The following is a 25,463-nucleotide window of genomic DNA, read 5'->3' on the forward strand; positions in this document are numbered from 1 at the left end:
ACTTGATCAGGGGACGGGAACGTTTCGAAGAGCGATGGAGATGACCAGGTTTCAGTGAACGGAACGGAAGAAGGGAGCCCAGAACGGGAGAGGAGAGGCCAGAGAGGGCGTATAAAAAGCCTTTGTGGAAGGGTGAGAAGAGAGCATTTCGTCCGATCAAAGCTCTCAGTTTTCCTCGCTCTCCTCTCTCTCTCTCTTCCTCCTTTTGTTGGAGAAAAGAAGACAATTTGAATAGAAAAAAAAACAGAAATTTCCGGCACTAAGGCCCAAGTGCTTCTTGTTCAAAAATCAGAGATTTCTGTTCGAATTTTTTTTCTGTTTCTTTTGTTGGTTTACGAGATTTCTACTGCTAATTCTTCCGAGCATTAGGATTAATCGAAGGAGCGGCGAATAATTTGAGCTCCAAAGGTTTGCATTCTGCTACTGCCCTGGATTTCCGTGGATTTGTTGGATGATTTTTTTCTCATTTGTGGTTTGTCCTTGTTCCAGTTTCGAAGAGAACAATTGGAGATTTGAGAATCTAATCTTTATCCAGGAGTAAACAAGAGCTATAAAAATCCCTGCCTGAAAACGAAGGCTTCTTTCGTCTTGTTGAAGGTATTCTTTAATGATCTAATAATTCAAGCTTCTTCTATTTCTCTGGTCACTAGAGATTCTGGCCAATTATTCCCCTGTTCTTATGATTCAATTGACAAAAATGATTCAATTTCTTGATCTTTTGGACAGATGTGTTTTCTCTTAAGAATCGATCGGGATTCCTCTGAGTTCAACTACATTTGAACACGAGCTCCGTCGATCTCTGCGTTACTTCTCTCAAGTTATGAAATAAAGTTCTGAACAGAGAAACTTTGAAGAATTATTCAAAGGTTCGTGCTTTGATAAATCTCTGTTTCTTCCAACCCCAACAAGCGTCCCCTCTCCGGCGTTTATCCTTAGCAAGAACTATATAAGACCTTTCTTTTGTTCTCTCTTTCCTCACCATTTTTTTTTCCTTCAGAAGAGAAGATCGGGACGAGCTCCAATCGCAACAACCATTTCAGAATCTTAGGTAATTCGAAGAAACTTTACATGTTCATCCATTTCGAGATCATCACCTTCCGATCTCTCTGTTCTTATTGTTGCTAATCTATTTCCTTCTATTCGTTTCCGAAGCCAAGGAATTCATCATTGGTTCAAAGGCCGTTCAATAAATTCTACAAAGCTTCAGAACTACGACCAAATAGCTAGCCAAGGTGATAACTTTTTTCCCTGGAATATCTAATTCATCTGTCAGAAATCTTCCCCGGCTCCTGATACTTTTTTTTTTCCGTTAGATTTCCCAGTTCAAATGTCCTTTCTGGTCTCCTTCAATGAAAGCTCCTAACTGTTTCCTTTTTCTTCTCGGTTGATTGATGATGCATTACATCAAATCTGTTACCAAAGGACCTAAAGTTTATTGATGGTACCCTACGATCTGTTCTCTGATCCCATTAATTTCTCTCTTCATCTAACAATCTCGCAATTAATGAAATTTCCTCTTCTTCCCATCTACCTATGAATACATAAATTTGAAGAGATGCTCTATTTCGTTAACAAAAGGAAAAAATAACATATTTTTTCCCATCATTCTATCCATTCCGATCAAATTACTATCCAGTAGTTCATCTTCATCTTCTTCCCTCTCTTTCACGCCGTCTCTATTATGGCCGCATCAGCATTCCTTCTGTCCATCGGTATTATTGATAATTAACCGTGGTTTAAGTGAATAACCAACAATGACTAACCGCGATTATGTGCTCTTGTCACGTGTCAGGCTTTGGGTTTGAAGGAGACATAGATGGAAAGGGAGGCGAGAAATCCCTATTACACCCGTGGCTCAGGAGGAGGAGTTCATAATACGGGCAATGGGTCGCCGGCTTTGGTCGAGCCGGACTTGCTGCTCCACTGGGGGAACCGGAAGCGGCTGAGGTGCGTCAAGGTCCAGCGGAAGGAGGACGCGACCACCACCACCGCTACGGTTCGTGTCGACCGCCGGGTCGTCCGCGTCGATAAGGACTCTGGCTTGGCTTCTCTGCCCAGCGGCGCCACCCCGACCCGTCATCGCATCCTCAGGTACCACCCCTCTCCTCTCTCTGTGTCTCCAGCATTTTTTTTTTTTTTTTTTTAAGGGAGGGCGTAATTACCACGGGAAGAGAGGCCTGTTTTCTTATCCGGTGTCTACTTGTGTTAGTTTCCTTCGCGTTTCTGGCTGGCTTGGTGGGCACGGCATGCCGTGATCACGTGCTTATGTCAGGGCACGTGAGGTGTGTATGGTGCCTTGTGTCCCTTACTGCAGGCACAGCTTACTGGCTACCACCCTGCAACGTTTAATAGACTCTTTTGTCCCCTTTCGCCAATCCCTTTTCTTCCCTAACGATACGTTGCCCGGATCAGCGATGAGATCCGATCACATCATCCTTATTGGCCTCAATACAGCTTGGCTCGACTTCCTTCTCATATATCACGAATCTGAAAGTCCAGCCGTTTGCGGGTTGTGAGGACTGAGTAGCGGGACGCGTCAAATTTCGGAGGCAGCATCATCTTGCTTTGCAACCCAAATCCGTTTTGACCAAATTCGTATCGTCGCATGAAAGAGGTTGAACTCCGCGTGGGTGAGGCGAGACACAGCACACTTTGGTATTGGATAAACTTCTCGATTCACGACGCAGCGCCACGTATCCCCACCTAACCTCAGACCACTTGCATGGGATATCATGTGCGGGGTCCTACACCTTCCGCACCGAGCCCTGATCCCCATCCGTGATAAGATTGGATCGATCATTTTGGTCCATCCATCCCAGTGGTCGGTAGCACAATCAATTACCTGACCCGTCTGCTTTCGAAAGGCTGGACGTTCTTTGTTTCAGGTTGTAAGGGAACCGACTTCTATGCTAGGCCCACCTTCCACGAGCACTTCTACACACCGTCTATTATTAAAGACTTCCATTGGATGGCCAGGATTAGATCTGAGATAGGTACATGACTGTCGAGTGTCCTGCAGGAGTGACCCACTTACAAACGTCCAACGGTAAAAGACCTGGCGGCGTTTGTTTGATCCGTCCCCCTTGGAAATGAATAATTTAAAGCACTCCGCATTTTGTCATTTACATTTTGGCACGCAGAGATGAGAGATCAAACGCCAAGATTAGTAAGCGGTTGCAAAAAGGCAACTATTTACAACCTGCTTCCATGTCTGAAGCAGCGCCAGGGGTCCGCACTCATGAACAGCAGATCTCCGTAACGGATTTCGTTGGCCCACGATTTAACTCCGATACAATTAATGGGGACACAACTCAACCGTCTGCGATGTCAAATCGTCCATGGAATGCATTGAACCTCCGACCAAGTGGAGTGATTTATTTAACACGGTCCATCAACTTTTCGATCAGACGGCCCAGAGCGAAATCAATCCAGACGCTTTAAATTGTCCGTAACCCCACCCCTTTTGTTTTTCTTTTTTGGGTGAGGTTAACCTTATTTTTTCACCGCTACACTAATCTCTCACGGGTAAATCATATGACACTGGGGACCATCATGGAAGCCCCTCAATCCCCTCCGACTCCGAGGCGAACGAGACAGCAAACTAGGTACACGAGTATATGCCTGTAATCCCCAACTGAATTCACTGAATTAAATTATCCAGTAAATTCTTCAGTCCTTGAAGTTAAGATTGTCTCTCCCCTACTTTCCTCTTTCTCTATTCCAGTCGAATGTATTATAACTCGTTTTTATATATTCCTCGATTTGATTTGAAATCATTTCAGGAATTCGGAGGCTGCGACGGCGGAGATGAGAGGGCGGCAGCAGAGCAACGGTGGGCTCCGGGGGGTGGCGTCGCCGGAGCGGGCCGTGAAGGCCGCGAACGGCGGCGCATCGGCGTCGTCGGAGGAGAAGAGGAATGGGGGAGCGGGCTCGTCGTCGGGGAGCGAGGGCACGGTGTGGCCCAAGTTCGCGATCGCGCTGACCAACAAAGAGAAGGAGGAGGACTTCCTGGTCTTCAAGGGATCCAAGCTTCCCCAGAGGCCTAAGAAGAGGGCCAAGCTTATCCAAAAGACCATTAACGTAAGCTGGGCCCCTCTTCTTCCTCACTCCTTTTTTTCCTCTTAAATTTTTTTTTCCTAATATTTTATTTAGTATCATTACATAGGGATAAATATTCAGAGAGGGGACACATTTTTATTAGATATAGGAATCTTTAGGCACTTATTAACGAGGGGCGAAAAGCTGGCGGTTTGGTGCGGATGATTCGACAGTTTCTAAAGGACGGGGAAAGTGGGGGGCGGTTTTGGTTGCTGGAATTCGTCAACGCTTAGTTCCAGAGATTACAGATGGGGCCCACTTGGACCCACTCAGTTTCACGGTTTTCTTTCCTTTGGTTGGTTCCGTCTATCTGTGGTCTCTGTAGATTGGCTGGGCCAAAAAGTTGGTGGCTCGTAGATGCGTGGAGCTGTAATTTTGGTCCTCATTTCTTTTGGTTTCATGTCACTGTTGTCTGAGAAATTATTGGATGCACCAGGTCCTAGTAGACCACGCAAATCTTAGAGCATTTGCACGGTGGATGACGGGCAATCGGGAATTGGTGAAATGCAAGGGGTAATGTGGCGTGTTATGCCAGCAAGTAATAATTGGAGCGGTTGGAGGCTGGAAGTTGGCATCTTCTTTTCCTTCGCTGTAAGAAATGCCCCTGAGCTGGGTTTAAATTACAAAAGCGCCCTTCTGCTAACGGTAATAGCGTCAAAACTGAGGACTCTGGCCCTCTGGTCGATAGTCCAGACTTGTAAATCTACCTCAAGGTAGCGCTGATTTAACTATAATGCTCGAGCTCCACAGGAGACGATCGCACCTTAGAAAAAAGGCTATGGAATTACTTGAGTGGTCGGCATGGGTTTATATGCTTCTCTTCTATTTGTTGGTTATATTTTCAGGTTAGAGATTTTTTTTTTTTTTTTGATATCCCTGAGGAGGCATACAAGATTTGGCTGGTGGAAAGATCTTGGATGGAATTGATGGAGCTGCATGGGAGTGCAGAAAAAGATCATATATAGCTGTGGAATAGTGGGAATTCTATGTTCATATGGTGACTATAAATTCAATTCTTGCCCATTGGTCATTCATATAGTTAGTAAACTAGATGACAGCAGTTAAGGGCAGAGGTGGTGAGTACTTCTGACTCTTCTGATATAGTAAGAACTAAGACATATGTAGTGTGAAATGACATGTTACTTTTTGAGACTCAGATTAAAGAGGGTGTTTTGATCTTTCTGTTTTTGTTAGCAAGCTTTATTTGTTTTTCCTCATATCCATTGATCCACTGGTTCATTATTTCTATTTTGTTGCTTTGATCTCAAACTGCATCTTAGTGATTCATTTGCATGGTATGAAAACATCAGAATTATTAGATTACAACAGTTCTCAGTTGCATTGGCTCACCAAAACTAATTGAATCCACTGTTGATGCATCTAAGCAAGCCAAGCGAAATCCTTTATATGTAATCATGATACACTGCATACTTTTAGCTTACATTGCATCCTCCAATTTGCGAATTTTGTATGTAGCTTGATTGATAGCTTTTTTCTATGTACATCGTGGATATCAATGCAAGACTCCATGCAAGGAACTATTAGTGAGGGGCTGAGGGCACTCTGGCAAGAATAACAAATCTAGGTTGCATGATCATGATATCTTATCTATTATATATTTTGTTGATTCAGTGGCATTAATATAATTTGAACTTTCAAACATAATCAAAAGAAAGAACCTAGTTGAACATTCTACAGTACTTTTGTTATTTCTCAGATATGCCTTGCAATTTTATTCCTTAAGCTATCAATAACTTAACACTATTGTATGTACATTACAAGTTTCCTTGTCAGAAGTAGTTGAATTCAACATAGCAATTTCCTAATAGAACCCAAATTTTAATTACCTACACTATTACTTGTATAAGGATCCGTGTAGGTGTGTATTTAGTTGCACATCGATTATTCACTGGGAAGATGTTGAGTACTTATACAGGACTAAGGAACCAAATAATACATTCTAGTTAGTTTTTTTAGTGAGGTTCTAAATTGTTACATACGGTATTAGACTGGATCCGGTCCATAACTTATGTAGACTAGGGGATACTATAGCACGGGTTCAATGGGAATGTTCACAGGCTGATCGTGATGTTTATGAATGGATGTATGAATTTCATGAATTTGGATCCTTAGCCTGACGAGAGTGCCACGGCTTAAATGGAAAGAGTATGTAAGAATCTGTATGGGCATGTATTTAGTCTTGCATCAGTTATTTGCTAGAAATATCTTAGATATTTATATAGGATCAAGGAACCCAAATAATACTTTCGGGTTAGTCTTTTTGGGTAAGGTCCTGTTTTGTTACAAGCAACTATAAAATAAATATTAATGCTTCATTTTATCTTAATGATCCTATAATTGACATTGGATTTGTGATGCAAGATCATTTTGAACATCCTCATTTAGTGGCAACCAAAGCAATAAGGTCTCTGGATGCCTGGCCATTTAAGGGGTCAAAATTCTATTTCTGAAGAAATGCTTTGCAATTGGAAGTGAGCAGACATGGCAAAAGTGGATGGTGCTGCCAATACATGACATGTTAGTTTGGCCCAGTGCCTGGCACAATTGTGTGCTTCAAGCATTGGCACAACACAGCATTGCAAGTACCTTGCTAAAGCTAGTGTAGCATGCCACTGGCAAACATCATTTAAACCTTTAGATGATGGATGGCTTGAGGTGGGCAATGATAATGAGGAAATGGTCCTTGGTTAACACTATTGGCCAATGAAATGGCATGCAATCCTAGAGGAGATAGCAGCTGTTGGAAGCCAGATTCTAGATATGAACATAGCCATGTTCTATAGGAGAAATACTATGTTGCTACTTGGGAGTGACCTATCTGAGCATGCAAGCTATGTGATAAGAATGGATATGAAAACTTGAAGTTGCTAGTGAAACACATCCAAGCTTTTCTGCAAGAGGTTGCTTGTTAAATCATGGCTCAATTGCAAACCCTCCACCCACATCATCCCACCAAAAAATTGGAAAAAGTAAAAAGAAGACAAGCAATTAGATGAAAGTGATTGTTACTATGTGACAAGAATGTGCAAGATTCACCTACAAGATAGTGGCAGATTCACCTACAACATAGTGGGCCCAATCCCAGTCGTTGATGTATTCGTAGCATCATCTTATGATAGTTATTTGGTCCCCGAAGAGTAGCACCACTTGATTCCTAGCAAGAGTGGTATTTCTATGAGCCTAGGTAGCCACGAACAAATGGTATGCCAACTGGAGGATTTCAATATTTTATATCTTAGTGCTATTCAATAGCTTCATAAACTTGAGTATTTTCCAGACTCGGAGTGTCATTTGATGTCACCTTTCCATGTTGTGTAGATCAGAACCTAATTATTATATATTGAATGAGAAATTTCTTGTAGAAGTTTTAGAATTTTAATGATGCAAATTTTGTGATATTTTGCAAGCAGCTGAAATTGCTCTTAGGCCTTTCTAAAATCCAAAAAGGAACTTATTTGCTTTTGTGGATGGAACAAAGGATGCAGTGTGTTAAAGGTTTGGTATGGCGTGGTTGTTAATGGTGTTTTAATAGGACTATTTATGTAATAGCATTTCTTTTCCTATAAAAGGAATCATCCCTTTTTCCAAGAAAATTTGACCTCCGCTAATTTGGTTGTTGAAGAACCTTTTGACTTGTATATTGTTTAAATGGAATTGACCATGGATTCAAAATGTTTTGTTTTTTCAATATTGAATCCAGTTTATCTCCTCATGCTCAATTTGGAAAGTAGTTGTTTAATCAAATGAGATCCAGAAGAAGCTCTTGCTGTGCTGGTCACCATGGGCCATCATGAAGGGAAGCCTTACTCTGATACCAAATAATGCTACTAGCATGATAAGCTTGAAAGGTAAGAATAAATTCCATTTTAAACTACCAACATAGTGCAATAATATTGCAATAGGAATTTGACGAGTCAATCCACCTGCACCTGTTGCTTTTATAGCTACATTGGACCCAAATGCTAGAGCCGAGCTAAGTGGAGTATGCTTGAAAGATTAAATATATCTTCTATTATTTTTCCTGATGTAGCTAGGCCATCCTAGATGAACCAAAGACCACAACGTTCGAGTAAAACATTGCACCTATGATTCAACCTATTGGGAGAGAATCAATTGATAACTCTATCCAAGGGTTGTCAATAGTTATCAAATTCGTTCCCATCTAATGGAACACTTGGATCAAACGACAAAGATATTGTTGAGAAGAAATGGCTTTTTCTAGATGAAATGAAATATTTGATTCATGTAACAGAAGAAAGATATCCTAACAATGATTTTCCTACCTTTAGAGGGAAAGGAAAAGTCCTTCCCCTTTTAGAAGGTTGCGGGCGAGGAGGGATTTGAATCACCAATATTGTGTTTTCAATCACATGCTCTAATTCTCTGAGCTACAAGCGCCACCCTAAGGTACCCAACAATGAATCTTTTCACTCTATTAGTAAAAGACCAATTCAATCACATTTTCATGTTTTAATTGAACACTTCTCATTTATGATCTATGGAGAAGATTATTCTTTTCACCAAACATATATAGATCATGTGGAAGCAAACATGAGAAATGGATTTGGATACGCATCCAAGTGTTGGACTCAACAAGAGGGATAAAAGGAGGTATGGGGATACATAGAGAAGTAATTTGTTGAAGTCTTCCAATATGGATATATCTCATCCCGACTTTCCAATTAGCTCTAGGATTTTACAAAAAAATGATGCTTTGTAATTTCTTGATCAATTTTTAAAAAGGGAAAAAAAAATCACTTTAGCATTATTATAGTGCATCGGTCATTATCAGAGTCCAACTCCCTGCAAATATTTAAAAGCTATCATACAAAATGAGGTATCCAAGTATCTGACACATATCCAATCCGCATATGTATAGATTGGAATAATCGGATGCAAGAGTGCAAGCAACATATTTTATAATATGTTATGCTTAGATTTATTAAGAATTAAGAAAATAGAAATTTTCTTTGAGTGGGAATCCAAGTTGCTTGACCAGATATGTATTTGGTATAGATTGGAATAGCTAGACGCAAGTATCTAGGTGACGTATTGTCTAATAAGTTACCCTCAGAATTACATGAGAAGGAAGAAATTAGAAATATACTTTAAGTGAAAATCCAAGTTGGTCTTTACAAAACGTATCTTTCTACGTATATGTTGTATAAAGTTGAAGGCTTAAAAAAGACTCAATAGTTGGTTCAACATCGATGCAATTTCTAGGACATTTATGGTAACTTATTATGATCATGTCCATTGAACTCTGACAAGCAAGGTTTGCTGTCTTCCCATCTCAGTACAGATCTCGTACCGATACCATCTTATTATAGTATTGGTATGTGCAGCACATGGGCGGATTAGGCATACTGTGTGTCAGTACACCCCTTGTATCACGTACCGGTTTGGTACATATGCTCGGTATACATTGGTATTGATTGGTACGGCAATCTTGCTGACAAATAATGACTTTATTTATTTCTAACGTGCCGATTGATTTTGTTCATGGATACTCATACTGATGCTCCTATAGAAATGAAGGGGCACAACATGCGCTAACTAAAATTAAAGAAAAATGAAATAGAAAATAAAATTATTAAGAGAGAAGAGCAAGATACAGATCCCTTAAGGAACTCTTCTACGATGCTCCTTTTAATTTTACCTGCTTATGTACATGATTTTGATTTTCATGTATTATGTGTGGCTCACCTGATTTGTAGAACTTGCGGAACCTTAAGGAACTCTTCTACGATGCTCCTTTTAATTTTACCTGCTTATGTACATGATTTTGATTTTCATGTATTATGTGTGGCTCACCTGCTTTGTAGAACTTGTGGAACCTTAAGGAACTCTTCTACGATGCTCCTTTTAATTTTACCTGACTATGTACATGATTTTGATTTTCATGTATTATGTGTGGCTCACCTGATTTGTAGAACTTGCAGAACCATCTGTTTTTTATCCATGTTGCATTAATCATCTATGTCATTTCAACCATCTGTTTTTTATCCATGTTGTATTAAATCATCTATGTCATTTCCTTGAAGCACTTCTTCTTATGTCCCAAGAAAATAATAAAACTTAAGTGACCTCTTTGGTCTTGAATAAGTGAAATATCAATAACCAAATAGTCAATGGGACTTTTGCCTGGATGAATTCCTTATCAAAATATTTGTCCTAGGGTGCCACCTCTCTTTAGACTTCCTATGTGCTAGCGATAATCATAATTTCTTCTTTATGCATTCTGCAAGATTGTTTCTCCTATACTTCAGAAAAATCCAATATATTTTATATGGCTTTTTCTTTTAAGCAGTGTGAGTGCTTGTCTCATTAAGAAATGCGGGGGGGAACACCTTTGTTCGCTGTAAATTTTGCATTCCAAAGATCTTTTTTGGTGCATATAACTTGTCCCTTTATAGATTAATCACTCAGAAAAATCCTTTGCAAATCAAGACCTCTCTTATATTAAAAATTCCATAAAAAAACCCAAGTTAACTTCTCATCAATTGTAATGGATTCTTTATCATGTTTTGCCCCCTCGTTTCTCCCCTTAGTCCTTTGGAGCTTCTAGATAGTGAGCCACTTGTGTTTCTTTATATTGTTGTCATGGAATTTGTGCTTCTTGCCACCATAATTGCTGGAATTAAGATGGTTGATTTTATCTTGAATCTGAAGGTGACAGCGAGTAGTATAGTTCACTTGTTAGAAGTTCCAAGGACCGAGTGAGAGGAGAAATGAAGGAAAAAGGGGAGAGAGAGAGAGAGAGAGAGAGAAATATTCATATGATTAATGGAAAGCTAATGTGGGATCCCATTAGGGAAGTTTTGGGATATAAGAGATCTTAATCTGTAAATATGTAAAGTGTGCAAGTGTAACTTGCAAAAAGCCAAGTATTATAGCTAACAACTCAGTACCTGGTTGGAACTGTAGGGGATTTCATGTTTAAGATCTGTTTTGTAGTTTCTTTAGATTGTGCTTGTTGTGACTGTAGTTGTGATGTGTGACAAGAAGGCGTGTGAATGTTCGTATGGAAAAAATACCTGGAAATGCAAAGGGTTTGCTTTCTGTTATTTTAGGGACTCTGCTTCCAATGTTCATGTGGCCTCCTTTCATCTGACTGATATTGTAGCTGGGGAACTCGGATTATCTGCGCTTCATCGTAGATTGTATCATTGAATGACTATTAAGGTTCTACTAAGTCAACATCAACTCCTTGCAATCTACAAATAGTAGGTTTGGTGGCTTCTGCTAGGGTCTCGTACTTTCTCATATATTCTTGCACATCCAATTTTGTAATGATATTATTTAAGAGTCAGAATGTATTAATCTTTCCCCTTCATTTATGCTTAACAGCTGGTGAGCCCGGGTTCATGGCTGTGCGATCTGACTCTAGAACGGTACGAAGTCCGAGAGAAGAAGGTCTCGAAAAAGGTCAGTGACTTCAATTCTGATAAAATCATGAGTTGCAAAATTAGGAGTTCTGACAGAAAAGAAGAGGCCTTGGGTGATGAATAGCCGAAAGATACGCTTGTCAGTATCCTTATTTTTGTTTCATTTTGTTTTGCAGAGACCAAGAGGTTTAAAGGCAATGGGGAGCATGGACAGTGACTCAGATTAGTAGACAATAAAGGAGTGAAAGAATATGAAAGAATAAGCCAGGGATCGAGACCATATTTGAAGATAGTCATACTTGGTTGTTTCAAAACGTAAAGCATCTCATATTGCATTTTAACCGGCAGAGAAAGGTGGACTGGTGGTTGCTTGGTAGATGTTCGAGAGTTCAAGGGATGTAAACTTTATGCGAAGAGAGATTCCTGTAACATTCTCATGCAGAACACTACCAGATGCTTGATAGATTTCAAGTCCGTTTTTCTCTCTCTATTAAATTCTCCTGCGCTGTCGCTGTTTTCGTTTGAATGAGGCGTACTATGTAACTATGGGATGTCGGGTTCTCTGGATCTGGATTGCTTCTCAACATTGCCGTGTCTTATTGGTTGACCAGAGTATGGAAATATACTATAATGCTGTAGTACGGTGAAATCTTTCCACGCCTTTTCTTGATTTGTGAAGCTCCCAAGTCTACCAAAGTGATGCTCGAATGTGCGATGAAAAGGGGATTTTTTTTTTTTTTTTTTTTTGATGAGAAAAGGCAATATTTTTTAATCCCCTTTTTCTTTGAGTTAGAAAGTATCTCCTGGGCCGGGAGCTGTGAGGCTTTTTTTTTAATCCGATGGCCACGCCGGCCGCACCCTGTAGAAACAAAAGATAACATAAAAAACAAAAAGGTGACTTCCTGAATCATTGCCCACTACCAGCCCTAAACAAGAAGATGCCCATTGTATCTTTCGCAAGAAAGAATGGTTGTTCTTCTTTCATGAATAATTTATTCGTGCAATGCGTAATTTGATATATATATATATATATATATTAGAAATAGATATTATACTTTGAAAATTATGTAAAATGTAATTTGACAGCCACATTGTGAAAAAAAATTAATTATTTTTTCATGCAAAAGATATAATTGATATCTGTAGATAAAATTGTATCCTTCATGTAAAATAAGGATTCACCTTCCGAATCTACCATAGAATCATACAATATCATTTTAAAGTCTGTACAGATAGATAAATGAAGTATTTCGATTGCTTCGAAAGCTGTATAAGGAAATCCAACTAATCGATATGGTGGGAAAGGTTACTCATTCTTTCACACAAAAGACACGATCCAAACATTTTTTTGACGAGCCGTCAAAAAAGAGAGTAATTGGTGAGGCCAGACGTGCAACATGCTGGTACACGTCGTGATGTTGGTGACGATCTACTCACTTCTTAGAAGGCGTCACGAACTGGAGATATGGAATAATTTCAGCTCGTTTACAAAAATCTCTGCATGCCCAGTTCTTCCAGTGGGTCGGTACATCTGGTCCCCCGCTATATCGAACGTCTAGTCAATGTCTTAACAATGATTTCGATTAGAAATGCTGTTAGACGTTATTGGTTTGTGTATAAATGGAAGGTCTCACACCTGAAAGGTTTTGAAAAACTTACTATTTATACTGTTGCAATATGAACTCCTCAAACATGCGCTATAAGCGTTCACTTTGAACCTGCAAAACTCCACATTTAATCTGAAGGAAGATTTCTTGAACAGACTTATGGGGCATTTATCTCTTCCTTTTTCTTTGTCAAATCTACTTCATAAATGGTTGCGTCATAGCTAGCCATCGAATGCTGAAAAGAAATCACACGCAACACATGTGCGGAATAGTCAGAAAGATGTACCAAATTCTAGTCAGCAGGGACCACGGGTCATGTTCGGAGATGCTCAAAAGATTTGAAGGGTGACCGGTTCCATGATGGTACACCTGGGACGGCCCGGTTGAAGTCACGTGCTAGGCAAATCAAACGCCTTTATCATACCCCAGTTGGACCACTTGGACGACTCGCATGCAAAATTAAACTCCAACTTCTGGCTTACATGCGAGTGATACTTACCAAAAATTAACCTCCTCAACCTTTTTTTTTTTTTTTTTTGCCTTTTAAGTCAATATCGCTCTTTGGCGACTTTAGGATGCACAATTGGAGAGAGAGCCCTGTCCTAGTATTTCTGTGCCCCACAACTTTGACGAACGAATACAAATAGCAAAATATCTGACCAATTAACTATAAGATGACAATCAGATCAGATCGATTCGGATATGGATTGGATCAAAATATTTTAAATATGAAACCGACTATTTATTAAATAAATCAAAATTTGAAATATAAACTTTTATATTTAATAAATAGGTAACTCGATTACATTTATTTAACTTGTTTAATAAATAGATAACTTTTTTATGTATTAACCTATTTAATAAATATGTAGTCTGCTTATCTGATCCAATCTGATTATTAAACGGATTAAACAAATCAAGAGAATGGAATCTAAACCCAACCTGATCATTAAATAATTTGTATAAGTCGACTTGTTTATGATTCGAAATTATTTAGTGCAAACCTATATTGGCTTATGATGAGCCAGATATAAAATTAAAGGTAGGTTCACATTGTGTTAATCTTAGTTAGCTAATACAGAACAAATGAGTCAAGCTACTTGAGCTTCACTCAATTAAGCTATTATTGAACTTGAATAGTAAGATACTTAGTTGAATACTCGTAAGCCTATTCAAATATATATATATATATATATATTAATAATATTATTTTTATTTATATATACGATCTCGAGTCGTGCTTCAAGTCCAAATATTTTGGATCGAATCAAATTTGAGTATCTAGCTATTTCAGTTTACTCAATTCAATTGCACCCCTGTTAGTTAGGCATTTACTATGCATAAGGCCTAATACAAGAGTATCAACGTAAAATTTGAAAGGAGTATTTTTTTTTTTTTTTTTGGTATGAAAATTTGAAACTTGGAGGGAGTCTTCGATGCCTACTTCAGCACCCATTCCGGAACCTATTCGAACTTCGAGGAGGTAGGCAAAGCTCGTAGAATCTAGTGCATCTAAATAAAATATGGAAGATGTCTTCTTCACGCACTCAAATTAACCACCACAACCACCTCGTTGTTTACTGCCATGAGATGGGAATTATATGAGTCTCCGTGCCCCCCACTGCCCCTAAGAGGGTACATCTCTGGGGGCTGTAGTTTTTTTTTATTTTATTTTGGTAATAAACAGAGCCGAACTATGTTAAAAAGGAGAAGACTGTTAAGTAACAATATATACAACTCCCGATTTGAGAAGAAACCAAAAGAAGCACATACAGAATTTACAAAGAAAGATAAAAATAACAAACACTATTACAAGAGCATAAGGAAAAGGAACAAAAGAGAGGATGTACAGTGCCAAAAATCCAGAGCTCAAAGCATGTTGTCCTTAGCTGAACATATAATGAAACCGTACAACACATTGAATCTATAGGAAACACAAGATGGCCAACAATGCAAATGGTTGTATTAACCCAGGTAACTGAAGCAGCAGGCCCTGTAAGCATAAAAAGTTGATCCTCCAGAGAACCCAGTGTAGGAGAAAATTGAGTGGAATATAATACGTGATCAACACAGTAAAGTTTCGCAAAATTAGACAAATTTGTCCGGATAAAGAACCAACATTGTTGAGATAGAAAGCTTTCCCGGTGATGCGTCCACGAACAAATGCAAAAGACAGTAGCAAGCAACCGTAATTCAAACCCAGAAGTCATGCTTGAATGGTAGCCGAGACGAGGAAGCAGTTGGGTGTGACCAAAAACGGAGCACCGCCATACAGTGAAAAGGACGAAAAATACTCACCGTAGACCAAAGAATACTACAATATGATTAGTACGAATGCATATTTGGAGGAAGAATTCCGGAGCAGCATCCAGTATTGAGGGCGCTGTAGTTGATGTGTTGCGGATTTGATGTGCTGTGGATCGCTCTCCCGTGACTCCGGTTCCTTTTTCTGGTACGAATCACTGGTCACCGCTCTGGATCGTCCATCAACGGCTGCTGGGCCTGGGTCCGATGTTCCAATCTGGCGTCCTATTTCTTTTAAGAGCTGTTCGATTGCGCCCACTTCTCCAATCAAACCATGTCTCGTTTGACGTTTTCAAGCGAGCATTTATGTCTTCTTTGTTGGTGCACTGCAAGTCTGCAACCATTTTAGGTTGCTGATTTGGACCATTTCCTTCTGTCTAGCTGTGCACATTATTCTTTCCTATTGGAAAAGTCCAATCATTAGAAGGGCTGCCATGTGACCCAGATGTCGTGTCTCAGTCTTGTGTGCCGCTCTTTTATCCCAAGCAGCAACCTGATTTTTTTATTCTTATGCTTTAGTTTGTCCATTGCATGTTTCCTTTTTTTAATTATTATCAAATGTCTTCTGCTCCGTATGAATAAAATTTGCTAATGAATGAACAGCTTCCACAGCTTAATTATCATGGGAAATGAGATTTTGACGCCTAATTAATAGTGTTTAATTAAAAGCAAAAGGGCATTGTCCTAGATAGGAATCTCCTGATTTTCCAAGATTGACAATGAAATTTGTTTGTACTTCCATATCGATCAAAAGTTTATTGTTTGCTCTTCACCAGAAGAGGGATGTTTTTTTTTTTTTCTTCTTCTTCTTTTTACCGTTATACCAGCGCAAAGCTTTTAAATGATGGGTTGTTGTAGTTTGGACTTCAAGGGAGTAGTAATTATAGAAAAGTAATTCATGTAAAAATTTGGATACAAATCTCCAAATCATTCACAAGAAAAATAACCAGGGCCTCCTTGGATTATAAATTTCTTTTGCATTTCATGCTGGAGTAGATGTGTTTTACAAGACGACTCTAGTTAGCTTGAGAAACATGTGAATTGTAAAATTTTGGATTCATGCAAAGATTAATTTTTTTGGATATCAAATTTTTCATACTTAAAAGAAAGTCTTACATTTATCAGTAAAAAATAAGTTGAAAGTTTTTGCCTACAGATGCGCATTTGGATGGATGACTATTTAATTTGTATTCTAAACTTTATTACATAATAATTATGAGTGCCGATAATTTAACTTCAAAATTACTTATTTATTCCATATCTATCTCTAGCTAATTTTATGTTTTCATCTTTATGCTGTTTTTGTTTTATTTATGAATTTTAAATTCTATGCTCCCAAGTCTATATTACATAGACGCATCCACTGGTGTATTCAAAGCCGCAAAGAAAAGTAATATTGGACAATATTCAAAGAATGACAAAAAAAGGAACCTTTGAAAACTATAGATATGGGCTCCCCTTACAGAAACAGAAAACCTGTTTAAATGAAGCTTGAAATTTCTTTGTATCCATCTAGACATTTTGTTTATATCAAGATATCCAAAATATATTTTAAAAAAAATTGCTACATGATGGTCATATACTATTAGTACACACCTTTTGTTTTTTGGGTAGAGATAGTGTGCACCTCTTTTATTTAATATTTATTATGCATGATAGTTGGCAGCATTATATGTGGAGAGATTAGTTTTACTTAAATTTTTTCTATACACTAATCATTCTCCTTCAACTGAGAAATATATCCTAAGCACTTTGCATATAATGACACTTCTTCCCTAAGATATTAAAAAATCCCTAAGTGACATATAATTTTAGTTGTGAGCCAAATATTTTTATCAATATTATCACACAAACAAATTATTTGATGATTATCTAAATTAGACTAAAATTTGAATTTTTTGTGAAATATTTTTTGCTTATCCAAAAAAATATTCATTGATCTCTAACCCTTGATGCCATCGTCGTGTGTTGTTGTTGAAGTCGTTATTTTATTAAAAGATCCCAAAGTGACATATAATTTTAGCTGTGAGCCAAATATTTTTATCAATCATTATTATGCTTTGGTGATTATCTAAATTTCACCAAAATTAGAATTTCTCCTAGAATATTTATTGCTTATCCGAAAAAATATTCGTTGATCTCTAACCCCTGATGTCATCATCACGTGTTGTTGTTGAAGTCGTTATTTTATGTTGTCATTATCCTCTTTAATTATTTTTTTATTGGATACCGTGTTGTCCTTGTCCTCCTAATGCATATTTTGCACGTGCATAATATAGCGGGCATCTATTATTTCTCCAACCCCGCTTGGCTGTCGCACAACAGCACAAGTACAGGCCCACCATTTAATTTGTACCTAAGGAAACACCCACCTTTTAACACATTCCCTCTTAATACTTTTCCAGCCGTTGGATGGCACATCTCCCTCCTCACAGAAATCCCCAAACGTATTCCACGGTGCATAATTGCCGATTCCAATGATATGAAAACAAATGGTTTCCCTGGTCCCCTTTGGCCCAAGCATACAACCGCGCCAGGTGGCCTAATGACCGAATGAAAAGTTATGCGGCCCCAAGTGGCTTACCAAACCATTACCAATCCAATCTCGCGCTCGGCATGGAGCCAGATATATATATATGGCTCCGGCCACCTTGTCACCGGGGTAGACGCCTTTGGTACGTCCAGCCATGTGATAATATTTAGCTAATTTGTAGGAAAAAAATAGACAAAAAGCCAGCTTGGTACCTAAAAAGGGCAAAAAAAAAGGTTCAAGGAAAAAAAGGTTCCAAAACCATGCCTCATGTTACAATAAGTGCTTTGCAGTTGAAATTATTACACACAAAGTATAGCACTGGCCCAACGAAATGGGTCTGTACCTTCTCATTCCTGTTTGGTCAAGGGCGGGTTTTTTTTCATTGTTGGGCCCCATAAAATTACTCTTCAACGATGTGGACCCCACAGTTTTCAGTGGAGGACAGTTATAAATATTTGTAGAGTTGGTGGTTGCTATGGCAAACTACTCCCCGGCCGCCGGCCTCGAAGGACCACGGAATAAACTCCCGATCGCACCCAATTCCAAACCCTACGCACCCCCCACCCTCTGCCTTTTTATTCTCCAAAACCTTCATAAAATCCCCACCTTCTTCCCTCTTCTCCTCTCAATTTCTTCTTCTTCCCCTCTTCAGAGGGCATCGACTCTTCCAAGAGAGGAAAGCGTCGGAGGAGAGGATGGCTTCCTCCAAATGGGTCGCTTTGGTTCACTTTGTTTCTCTACTGAGCTCGGTGCTCACTTGTTCTTCCTCTCCCGATCCCGCTGGATTCCTCCAGAGGGCCAAGGAATCGGAGTTCTTGGACTGGATGGTGGGCATCAGGAGGAGGATCCACGAGAATCCGGAGCTTGGGTATGAGGAATTCAAGACCAGCGAGCTCATCAGGAGGGAGCTCGAAGCGATGGGCATCGCTTATAAGTATCCGATCGCCGTCACGGGTGTTGTGGGATTTGTCGGCACTGGGAATGCTCCATTTGTTGCGTTGAGGGCCGACATGGATGCGCTCCCGATGCAGGTTACGCCCTTTTAAGCTTTAAAGATTGTATTTTTGATGGTGTTTTGGCTTTTGGCGAGGAATTAATTGGGTATGGAGTGGATTTTATGTAGAAAAAAATTGTTTGAATGGGGGATTTTTGAACTTAGTATGTTTTAATGATAGACGATGACACAAAGGAAGGGGAAAAAAGACAGAAAACAATCCTTTCATCCTGCTGTTTTGATTCTGCAACATCGTCGCCTCTAATAAAAAGGGTTATTTTAAGGTTTGAATATTTAACCTTTGATGGATGTTGAAGTTTATTGGATCGAGTCTAGATTTTGTTATCTTCAATCCCCTCCCAAACTCCACCTCTCTCTCTTTTCCGGAATTGGAACGGTCACCTTTGTGATTTACTATTGAAAGAGAAAAATAGAAATATCTGGTAAAGCGAAAGACAAAAAAAAAAAAAAAATGGAGAAAAGACTCTTTTCGACAGAGAGAACTGGAATCTGGTCACCTTAAATAAGACATAAGGGCTGATTTGCTCTTTGGATTGGAAACTATACGACATGTTTTGATTTTTTTTTTTTTTTGCCACTTTGCTATGATTACATTTGCCAAGTTTCACTAGGCACCTTCTGTTCCTTAATTTTTCCCTCTACGCTGAGTCAAATAAGTTTATTTTTGCTTGAAATTTATTAAATCATGCATTCTTTTCAAAAATTTCAATGATTGGCAATGTTTGTGCTGAATTCCAATTCCAGGAGAACGTGGAATGGGAGCACAAAAGTAAAGTCCCTGGGAAAATGCATGCGTGTGGCCATGATGCCCATGTTGCGATGCTGCTAGGTGCTGCTAAGATCCTCCAAGAGCATCGTGATGAGTTGCAGGTTTGACATTCATCATTTCTTTCTGATCTTCTGAAATATTGTGCTCGTTGATGTCATCTTCGATATATTAAGTTTAGATTGATCTAAGATAAGGTAAACTAATGCTCTATTGTATTTAAATAAATGACAGGTTTGTCACGTTTTAATGATATGACCTGCCCACTTGCGTGGTTATCAATAATTTATGGAAAAGATCCTTTTTCATCTAGCATTAAGATTGCTCCATTTTGAGATAAGAATAAATCTCTAACTTCCCCAAATCAATCCATTTATTCACGAAGAAGTCTGTCACCTATATATGTTATGAAAAGGCATGCCCTGAGGATATCTCAGGATTACGGATCAAAAAGATGCTCTTTCCTGACCCTGCGCTCTCTTACCGGTTGATCCTGTCAGATGCCACAGAAACTTCCTAAACATATCTTATTTGCTTAAGCAACTCATTAGATCTGATCCTCAAGTCCTGTGTTCTTTTTTGTAAAGGTAGATAATTTTAATAATTGACATTTGCATCCTAGAATGTTAACATCAGGTATGCTTGACAGCCTGGGATCTTTGGTTATAACTGAGGGTAAGCTTCTTTTATGCCTGCTTTACCTAGTATAGTACTAAATATTTCATCTTAGGAGGAGTATTGGCATTATTTGTAAGAGTGTGGACACAATGCTAAAAAATAGTCATAACCTCATGCTTAGTCTTATGTTGGAGCTTTTTCCAGACTAAGATGAACCTTTGAACAACACCATCTTGATGAGAAAAGGCTAGGTTGTGGGGGCGGTTGTATTAATCTGTTGAGACCAATTTTTTGAAATGCAAGTTTTTGGGATTTCCATGACAATATATATTGTTACTGACTTCTATCATTTAGAAGTTAGATTTCAGATCATTGATAGTTAGAAAAGAATATAGCCCCTATCACTAGTCAATCAGCATTATGAAAGAAGTGGTGTATAAAAATTAATTTGTTAAGTTTATATTCATATCTTGATTTTATGCAATTTTCCCCTAGTGGATATGCTGTAAAAGGGTCTCATGCATTAACAAACCAATTGGTCTATGTGTTGAATTCATCATACCTCATGAACAGCTACAGTTAGCTTTATAATGGATAATCCATGGTTAAGGTCTGAAAATCTCTGATAGGGCTCATAAAAGATATATCTGTGGTCCTGTGGATTTAGTGATGTATACTTCCGTTGAAGTGGCTGCATTTGAAATCATCAAGGATCATGTGCAATCTATGCTAGATTTCCTTTATATGAGAATCCACAGTTTTTGGTTCTGTGTGTGGGCGCGCGTGCATGCTCGAGCTCTACGTTTGTTTCCTTTGTCAAGTTTTAACTGCAAAACTATGGAAAATGCAACTCTTTGTTGTTCACTATGGAGGCAATATCTGTGCTCTGTACACTGCATATAAAGTGTTCCATGATATGAGTGGCACTTATTATCAGAAAAAGAACAGATCACTCACAAATCACAATCAATCTCTGAAGTTAATAACTAGTATCAAGCTCACTCTTCTACGATGATCGGCAAGGATAAATGCTGGAATGATAACAGTAATTCAGTAGAATTTATGGAAGGAAAAAGAACTCTTGCATCAAATAATTGCTACATTGCCTTATGCTTCATTTATCCCTTTGTGTGTTGTTTGGGCATGTGCTCATCATGCACAATGTGTTAAATTGCTACTACATTTTTTTACCTTACAAAAGCATCCGCACAATTTGCATTGAATTAAAGATGCATATAAATGAACAACCATGTTAAATTATATTGAGCTATATTTTTGTGTAGTTTTGTAAAATCCATGGTCTAAATCAGTTTTTTCTTTTTTTTTTGGTTCTTAATTTAAAGGCGATGTTTGCTTGGTTGGTGATGTGGATGCAGTCTTAGTAAGACCACGTACTTTTTGTTATTAAGGCATATGTTTAAACTCACTAAATACATCTGTTAATTTCATGTTTCTCCTTTCTCTGAGGAAAGCTGCATTAGTCAGTGTTTTTTTTCTGTGAATCCTTTCCTGTTCCCTTCTAATATTCTATATTTATCTGCTGCTGCAGTTAAGTGAGACTCTTTTCTTCATATGATGTTGCCATCATCGTTTGGTCTTTGTGGATCACCCTGCTTTATGAGTCCTTTGCATTGCTGGTGAATTATCAGTCTTTTTATGCCTTTAGAACAGTTTTGTATAGATAAAAAGCTCCTTTATTTTGTGCAATCCGGGAAGCATTCCTTGATTTGGCAAAGTGTTTGCCAATTAAGCGCACGAAAATTCATCTCCACTATTGGGGTATCTTGATGTCTGCGTTTGTTGAGCCCCTTTACTTTCTGTTGTGATGAACCTGCTGCAGTTATTTTGCAATATTGTTTTAATTTTTTTTATTGTTTGTTCTTTGTGCTTATGCCACAAAATTAGTGTTTTCAGGTTCTGGAGTGACTGTATGATCAAGAATCCAATTTCTCCTTCAATTGTGATTAAAAAAAAGTTCTTTTTGTGGAAAAACCTCACGTTCATACTATAAACTGCTCATGATAATTGTTTTTTGCAATAGGGAACGGTTGTCCTCCTTTTTCAACCAGCTGAGGAAGGAGGTGGTGGGGCACAAAAAATGATAGAAGCTGGAGCTGTGGAGAATGTTGATGCTATTTTTGGGTTTCATATAGCATCTGATTTACCTGTTGGTGTGGTGGCATCCAGGCCTGGGCCAATTATGGCAGGGAGTGGGTTCTTTGAGGCTGTAATTAGTGGAAAAGGAGGTCATGCTGCCATTCCTCAGCACACGATAGATCCAATTTTAGCTGCATCGAATGTGATTGTAAGCTTGCAGCATCTTGTTTCACGTGAAGCTGATCCCTTGGATTCACAGGTATCTAATTTCTATATTTTGACTCTTTGCTTGGAAATCCTTCAGAAGTGCATCTATTTGTTGGGAGCTTCCTCATTGTTTTATATTTTCTCATTTAATTGAAATTTGCATGCCTATTTCATTCCCAGGTGCAATCTTTTACATCTCAGTTTACATTATCTTGAGTTAAAAGTTCCTTACATTACTGTTCCTCTGATTCCTCTGACAACTGTGTAAGTATTGGTTTCATGTAAGCTTTTCATTACAGGTGGTAACAGTGGCAAAATTTCAAGGAGGTGGTGCATTTAATGTCATTCCAGATTCCGTTACAATTGGGGGCACATTCCGTGCCTTTTCCAAAGAAAGCTTTTCTCAACTGAAGCAACGAATTGAGGAGGTATGAGATTCTAGGAACTTCTTCCAAGGATAACTCTAGAAACATCACAGTTTCGACCAAGCTTTTATTGGTAGATGCTGGAGTCAATTTTGCCTCATATCCATAAACACCATAATCATCTGGCTGAAGGAGCATTACTCATTTGGTCAACTAAAGCTAAGCTACTAAAGTGTTTTAGAGAACCATGACATTGATGGGTCAGGTCCAGTAGGGATCTCAATAAGCTGCACTTAATCTTTCTAACAACCGAATTAGACCCGATCTAGAACCTGCAATGCCTGCAAGGAAGTTTGGACCGAGGTTATTCCTTGGAGATTCTCTCCATGACCATCACTTTACGAGATTGTGCATCACTGTTTTAATGATGGAGGTTGTATCAAGGGTCCAAACTGCCTGTTCTGACCTCTGATTTTTGTATTTTCCTATATAACCTGAATATTGCAAAATCATGCACTTAAACCATTCTGACCAGATGCAAGCTAAAATTGTATCTGCTTCTCAGCTAATTATTGCAAAACGATCATGGATTTGAATTATTAGATTGAATTGACATTTTAGGAGGTTCTAAACATTTTGTTTACGAACTCTTCTAGTGAGTCCTAACTGGTTCTGGAGAGACAGGTAAACTGTTGAAAACCTCTTATCATCGCATATACCGGGCATTACTCATCACTTTTTTTTTTTTTTGTTGTGGTAAAATCAGATCTTTATTGTATTATCCTTAAAATAAATACAGCCATGAGAATCAGTGTGTAAAATGTTATCCTTGGGATACTTATTGCTGCTGGTGGGAGCAAAACCTTTGTTACTACAGTTCTAATGGCAGAAACTTAGAACTCATCATATAACTTTAATGGACCCCTACAAGCTACCTGTAATCCAGCCTCACCCACTTGCGATGCATCTGGTGTACAAAGGAGAGTTGGAAATGGAATTGATGCATCTCCATGTGTTTACCTTCTTCCATACAGAAGTTGCCCAAATCTGACTCTTTCGGTTTTGGTGACAATAGGTAATTGTTGCACAAGCATCTGTGCAGAGGTGCAGTGCTACTGTGGACTTTATTGCCAAAGAACGTCCCTTCTTCCCTGTGACAGTTAACAGCAACAATCTTCATGGATACTTCCACAAGGTTGCAGAGCAAATGGTTGGGTCCAACAATGTCAGAGATAGGCAGCCAGTGATGGGAGCTGAGGACTTTGCATTTTTTACTGAAGTTGTCCCTATGGCATACTACTACTTTGTAGGGATGAATGATGCTTCGAATGGACCACAGCATCCTCCACACTCTCCATACTTTACTGTTAACGAGGAGGCACTTCCATATGGTGCAGCCCTTCATGCATCTCTTGCTGCACGGTACCTTTTTGAGAACCATGCCCCTTCTCCTTCTAAGGCCAATACGCATGATGAACTCTAGACATTCTTTTTCCATTCCTGGTGTCTTAAGTTGCAGAAGAATTGGATGGTTTTGTGCAGGTGGATTGTGTTGTTAGTTTAACACCAGGAGCACTTTATAACTGTATATTGAGATGATGTCAGTATTTATAACAGGCTGTGATTTGTCTTGCTCAACTGCTGCTGAATTTTCCATGCTTTTATGTGTGGTTTATCTTGAATTCATAATAGATGTAAACAACTTCACCTTAAAGCAGGATTTCCATCTCTTAGGAGGTATGCTGTTGTAGCTCGTAGTTGGTTTTGGAAGTATGGCTCTGTAATCAATTGCCCATCAGGTGAAACTGGATAGACTGCTACTGTTTTCTTGGATTCAATTTGGAAATTTGTTTTGAGAGTAGTCAGAAAGGTGGTTGAGAATGGAGGAGCCCGTCATTCATTTTGTAAAGCTTTAAGTTCATTCTACTCATCTACTGTGCTGCAATTGATAGCTGGTATCAACCGGTGTCTTGCCTTCGCCCAGGTCTTGGCTTAAAGATGGTCGCTGGCTCTGAACTCAATATTGGCTCAAGATACATGTTCTCTTTTTGGAAAAAGCTAGAGCAGTAGAGCTCTTGTTTCTATGGGAACAAATTAACTTCCCTTGAGGCTATAGCAGTCCAGTTAAATGGGAACAAGAGCATCTTAATTCTTTGCCTGTGTCTCTGAACGTGTGTTTGTAAGTGTACATTAGTAGCTTGAGCCCTTTCCATTGCGATGTTTTTTACATTCCCGCTGCATGAATGCTAATATTTCTCAAACAGTAAGATGAGCAATGGCAGATGCCAGTGTGTGGCATCTTTCAGTGCAATTCCATGAAATTGTGCAGCCAACTGAACTGCGATTTATGCTTCAAATAAAACATTTTACCAGTTCCCTATAAGGTTGTTTGCTGAGCCAACCTAGTTTTTATGATTTTTGTGGTTGTGAGAACCTTTGGTTGC

At 38.8% G+C, this 25,463-nt stretch overlaps 2 protein-coding genes across 3 annotated transcripts; both read left to right on the top strand.

Moving 5' to 3' along the window:
* Positions 1–131: 131 nt before the first annotated feature.
* Positions 132–12,156, top strand: LOC105047634 (uncharacterized). 2 transcript variants are annotated; one of them, XM_073258908.1, is made up of 9 exons: positions 132–408; positions 490–597; positions 727–866; positions 998–1,048; positions 1,153–1,232; positions 1,793–2,091; positions 3,783–4,080; positions 11,470–11,547; positions 11,684–12,156. In XM_073258908.1, the coding sequence occupies exons 6-9, from the start codon at positions 1,817–1,819 to the stop codon at positions 11,732–11,734; spliced, it is 702 nt and encodes a 233-aa protein (XP_073115009.1). In that variant the 5' UTR covers positions 132–408; positions 490–597; positions 727–866; positions 998–1,048; positions 1,153–1,232; positions 1,793–1,816; the 3' UTR covers positions 11,735–12,156. The 2 variants fall into 2 exon arrangements, with proteins under 2 accessions (XP_073115009.1, XP_073115010.1); XM_073258909.1 differs by lacking the exon at positions 1,153–1,232.
* A 6,280-nt stretch (positions 12,157–18,436) lies between these two features.
* On the top strand, positions 18,437–24,657 carry LOC105047633 (IAA-amino acid hydrolase ILR1-like 1). The gene is made up of 5 exons (XM_010926645.4): positions 18,437–18,982; positions 19,711–19,836; positions 22,392–22,706; positions 22,954–23,082; positions 24,095–24,657. Exons 1-5 carry the CDS (start codon positions 18,647–18,649, stop codon positions 24,500–24,502), a joined length of 1,314 nt encoding a protein of 437 aa, XP_010924947.1. The 5' UTR covers positions 18,437–18,646; the 3' UTR covers positions 24,503–24,657.
* The last annotated feature ends 806 nt before the right edge of the window (positions 24,658–25,463 follow it).

The sequence above is a fragment of the Elaeis guineensis genome, chromosome 6 (assembly GCF_000442705.2).
Source record: "Elaeis guineensis isolate ETL-2024a chromosome 6, EG11, whole genome shotgun sequence".
Classification (NCBI taxonomy): domain Eukaryota; kingdom Viridiplantae; phylum Streptophyta; class Magnoliopsida; order Arecales; family Arecaceae; genus Elaeis; species Elaeis guineensis.